This window comes from Drosophila virilis, unplaced genomic scaffold (assembly GCF_030788295.1).
Source record: "Drosophila virilis strain 15010-1051.87 unplaced genomic scaffold, Dvir_AGI_RSII-ME tig00001758, whole genome shotgun sequence".
NCBI classification, from domain to species: Eukaryota; Metazoa; Arthropoda; class Insecta; order Diptera; family Drosophilidae; genus Drosophila; species Drosophila virilis.
Window position 1 is genome coordinate 232,994 of NW_027212858.1, and position 5,010 is coordinate 238,003.

Sequence of the window (5,010 nt, forward strand, 5' to 3'; positions counted from 1 at the left end):
TTTGTTTCCAATAATAGATAACTTACTCCGTTTCTAAGCAATCGATAAAAATCGATATCGATATCCTGTTTTTTGGGCAATTTTGGTACATAATGAGAGTCACCAAAGTTTCGTTTCGTTTGCGTATAGTTTAGTTTTTCGTTTGATCGCAAGCAAAGCACAACTATTTCGAGTTGACTGCCGAGCAATATAACATTTCGTAAATTATAACAAGTGCCCTGTTCGGTAAATAAATACATTCGAAACAAAATATAAAACTTCGAATTTCGTTGCACACAAAGCAGTGCTAATTAATTAGTTGCATAAAGGCTTGTAACTACACATTTTGGTGACCCCGACGTGATTTGAACACGCAACCTTCTGATCGCATTTTGTTTTATAATTTCATTTTATAATTTCATTGCGCATATTTACAAAGGGTTGTGCGTTAAGTGCTGCGAGCCTCAACATAAAGTGATCAATTTAACCAAATCTCTCTGATAACTGTACTTAACCGCATGCTTGTACATATGCAAACGTTGTACATAGACGCCGTAGCAAAATCGCCGTTAATCGTTGCGCGCTTTAGCCGGCTATACGCTATCTCGCTCGAACAAACAATTGTGCGCGCAAATTTTGTGTTGTAGTTCGGCTGTGTGAACTTTGTTGCGCGCTACATTAACAATGTTTGATGAAGATGCAAGTGCAAATGAAAATGAGGCGACATTTGCTAATCAAGCGGCGGTTGGAACACAGGCTGCAGTTATTAAAGTAAAGATTAAGAATTTAAGTGATCGAGTCAATAGATTGTTCTCTGAACTTGATCCCGTGCGACTTCGCGATGTTGATGACTACGAACTGGAACATTACATATGCATGGCATCTGACTTGCAGGCGAAATTCGAAACAATCTATGATAGTTTGTTGGATGTGAGTCAGGCCAGCGTTGAAGAGGATCTTCAGTCAAGCTTTGAGTCAACCATTACGCGGCTACGAGTGTCCCTTCAACGCGAGCGCGGAAATCGAAGCAAGATTTAGCAGACTCCACATTGCTCCACTTTCAATTCCGCCGCAGCCGATGATCCGGGCTCTAATTTTGCTGTTCCAAACCACTCTCGATTGCCTCAACTTAAATTGCCGGAGTTAAGTGGAAGCTACACAGAATGGTCTGACTTCTAGAATATGTTCACCACGGTCATTGATAAGGATCCGTATTTGACCAACATTGAAAAACTTCAGCATCTACGGTCATGCCTCAAAAGAACAGCGCTGGATACAATTCGCTCGTTGCAAATGTCAAACGCTAATTATGCTGTCGCCTTAGAGCTGATTGATAAGCGTTTCAATAACAACCGTCTTATTTTTCAGGCACATATTGCTGAAATTTTGGGTTTAAGAAAGGTGGATAACGGTGCGACGACACAACTGCGCGAATTCTCAGTTAAGGTCAACTCTCATTTACGTGCGTTTAAATCGATGGGCAGTGTAAAACAGATCGCCGGCTGCATCATAGTTCACACACTGCTGCAAAAACTAGATAGCGCCACGCAAGCTAGCTGGGAGGATGATGCGCCGTTGGACGTCATACCATCATGTGAGCGGCTTACAGCGTTAATTGAGAAGCGTTGTCAAAGGCTGGAAAATGTGGATCACGCGACGGCAATGTACACGCCTGGCTCGCAGGTGGGCCAGGACAACAGTAGTAGAAGAACGTTTGTGGTGACCAAGAATGGAACATATGCATGTGTATTTTGTGAAGCCGCAGGCCACTCCATTTATAAAAGACTGCAATTCGCAAAATTATCGCCCTCGCTGCGCCTTCATGAAGCCAAACGGCTTGCGCTGTGCCTTAATTGCCTGCAAAGGGGACATCAGCTGAGAGTCTGTGGTTCCAGCACTTGCAGAGTCTGTGGAAGCAAACATCATAGCCTGTTGCATATTGGCAACAGAAGCAGTCACAGCTTTGCTTCTAGCTCACACAATGTCCAAGAATCCGAAACTTATACGTCATCTCAAAACATCCTGGCGGTAACTTCATCGTCGACACTCTCCATCGACCAGCATCTTAAGCACGATGTCGTCCTACTTGCCACTGCCGTCATCAATGTAAAAAATCGCGCTGGCTCCTTGGTGCCCTGTCGTATGTTGCTCGACTCTGGGTCGCAATTGCACATCATCACCTCTCGGTTTGGCTTATCAGCTCCAGCTGCGCAAATTCAAGTCCACAGCAGTCGTCTCTGGCATTGGTGATGCAGCGTTTTCGTCAGATGCTTTTTCGGTAAACATCAATATCCAATCTCGAGTGTCTGAATACTCCACATGCATCCCGGCATTGATTGCACCATCCATCACCGATAATCAGCCTGGCTTCACTTTTGACCCTCCCTAATGGAACATTCCGTCAAACATACAACTAGCTGATCCTATATTCTTCAAATCTCAGCAAATCGACACGTTGATCGGAGCCAGTCTGTTTTTCGATCTGCTTTGCGTTGGCCAGATTAAACTAGTTGCTGGTCTACTGATACTGCAAACGACTCGCTTTGGTTGGGTCGTGACTGGAGGTGCTCCACATGCTGGAAAATCATCGCTCGTGGCTAGGCGATTAGTGATGAATCCAGATCTACTGGTAGACTCGCATCTGCAGACGAATGCACAGATTGACGAATTAAGCCGTCGGTTTTGGGAGCTGGAATCTTGTACCAAGCCTGAGTCATCACCAAACAGGGAGGAGCGTGACTGCGGGGCACACTTTCAGGCCGACTAGCGAGTATTCAGTTCGCTTACCGCTTCGACTAAGCCTGGATCAGCTGGGTGACTCCTATCAACAGGCGCTTCGCCGATTCCTTAATTTAGAAAGGAAACTGGACCGCAATCCAACTTTGAAAACCCAGTATGCAGCATTTATCAAGGAATATCCTGACTTAAATCATATGTCACTTGTTAGCTTAGCTGCACTGGGCCAATGCTATCAATACTATCTGCCACATCACTGCGTGCTGAAGGTGGATAGTACTACAATCAAGCTAAGGGTCGTGTTTGATGGGCCAGCAGGTACAACCTCTGGACACTCGCTGAATGATGCACTGATGGCAGGTCCTACCATCCATCCGAAACTGTTTTCGATACTGATGCGTTTTCGTACATTCGCAGTCGCCCTCACAGGTGACATATGCAAAATGTATCGATGCGTACGAGTCGAACCAGCAGACAGCTATCTTCAATGTATCTTGTGGCGTGATTCTCAGCATCAGAAGATGCAGACTTACAAATTAGACACCGTCACCTACGGCACAAAACCAGCATCGTTTCTCTCAGTGCGGGCTATGCACCAACTGGCCATGGATGAGCAGAAGGCATTTCCTATTGGCGCTGACATTATTAAAAGGGATTTCTACGTGGATGATCTCATCTTAGGTGGTAGCTGTGTTCAGGAAGCAGTTGAGATATTGAAGCAAACGTCTGGACTACTCGCCAAGGGCTACTTTAAGCTTCGAAAATGGCGTTTTGGCGACGCTACTGTACTCCAAGACATACCGGTATAGGATAGAGAATCGCTGCTTAAGTTCAATGATGGCAGCGATATCCAGAAAACGTTAGGCCTCGTTTGGAATCCCGTCTCAGACTGTTTTTCTCCACTGAGGCTACCCTCGAGACTGACAAAACGATCAATCCTCTCCTCAATTGCTCTTTTTACGACCCCCTCGGTCTTGTTGGTCCTGCTATAACAATATCTAAAATGTTTAAGCAGGATTTCTGGAGAGAAAAACTGGACTGGGATGAGAGCTTCCCTGTACACTTAAGCACAACCTGGCTCAGCAATTTCAGTATGCCCGTCGTGTACTCTCATCAGACAGCACAGTTGAGATTCACGGATTTTGTGATTCCAGCCTGAGCGCTTATGAAGCATGCGTCTTTACAGTTTCAAAGTGCCATGGCAACAAAAGCGTACGTCTCTTGTGTTCCAAGTCGCGTGTCGCGCCTGTGAAAACCATCACTGTACCAAAGCTGGAACTCTGCGGAGCTGCATTCTCTTCTGAGCGAAAGTGTTTAACTGTCGTTATTACTGTTGGTCAGACTCTGCTGTAGTTTTGGCTTGGATTCGCAATGATGCTTCCAAATTCAATATTTTCGTTGCCAATCCGGTCGCAGCCATCTAAGAGCTCACCACTGGCATGGAATGGCATCATATTCCCACTGAATTAAACCCGGCGGATATAATTTCACGAGGAGCGCTGCCCAGTGAGCTTTCCAGGTCTCCGTTATCGGCCCATGGCCCGAGCTTTTTCAGAAAAGAAAAGTAAGAGTGACCTGCCTCCTGTGAACCTCTCGAATCCTTGCCAGAACTCCGACACAAGATATTACTCGGTTCATCAATTCGTTCTGCAAGCTGCAACGCGTCTTTGTTTACACTTACAAGTTTGTAAATCGAATCCGAGGATCTGAGCTAACTGTAAGCCACGTGCATCATGGCACACATCTGTTGCTGCGGTCAGTGCAAATTGCTACTCTTGGCGATGACTACAAGGCATTGATGGAAGGAAGGCCCGCCAAACGGTCTAGCTCAATGGCCTCTCTCGCGCCATTCTTTGACGACTTCGGCTTACTCCGGATCGGTGGACGGCTGAAAAATTCGTCGTTGGACTTCTCAGCGCGACATCCGATTATATTGCCTCGCGAGCATCCTGTGACCCGAGCAATAATAATCCACTTTCACAAACGGAATTTGCATGCTGGACCTCGCGCCGTATTGGCTTCGATTCGTCTCCAATACTGGGTCTTCGGCGGTCGTTATGCACAATCTGTTTTCGTGCCAAGCCACGATTGGCAGAGCACATAATGGCAGATCTAACAGGTGATCGTCTAGAAACATCGTATCCTTTTATGGTCACTGGCGTTGATTACTGTGGACCATTCTTCTACAAGAGCGAAGTCCGCAACAGGCATCCCGTGAAATGCTACATTAGCCTGTTCATATGCTTCGCTACAAAGGCAGTACACTTAGAGCTTTTAAAGGACTTGTCTACAATG

The 5,010-nt window shown here is 45.9% G+C and overlaps 1 protein-coding gene across 1 annotated transcript; it reads left to right on the top strand.

The window, feature by feature from the left end:
* Window positions 1–1,161: 1,161 nt before the first annotated feature.
* On the top strand, window positions 1,162–3,524 carry LOC138911636 (uncharacterized). The gene is made up of 3 exons (XM_070211017.1): window positions 1,162–2,085; window positions 2,423–2,654; window positions 2,707–3,524. The coding sequence occupies exons 1-3, from the start codon at window positions 1,162–1,164 to the stop codon at window positions 3,522–3,524; spliced, it is 1,974 nt and encodes a 657-aa protein (XP_070067118.1).
* The last annotated feature ends 1,486 nt before the right edge of the window (window positions 3,525–5,010 follow it).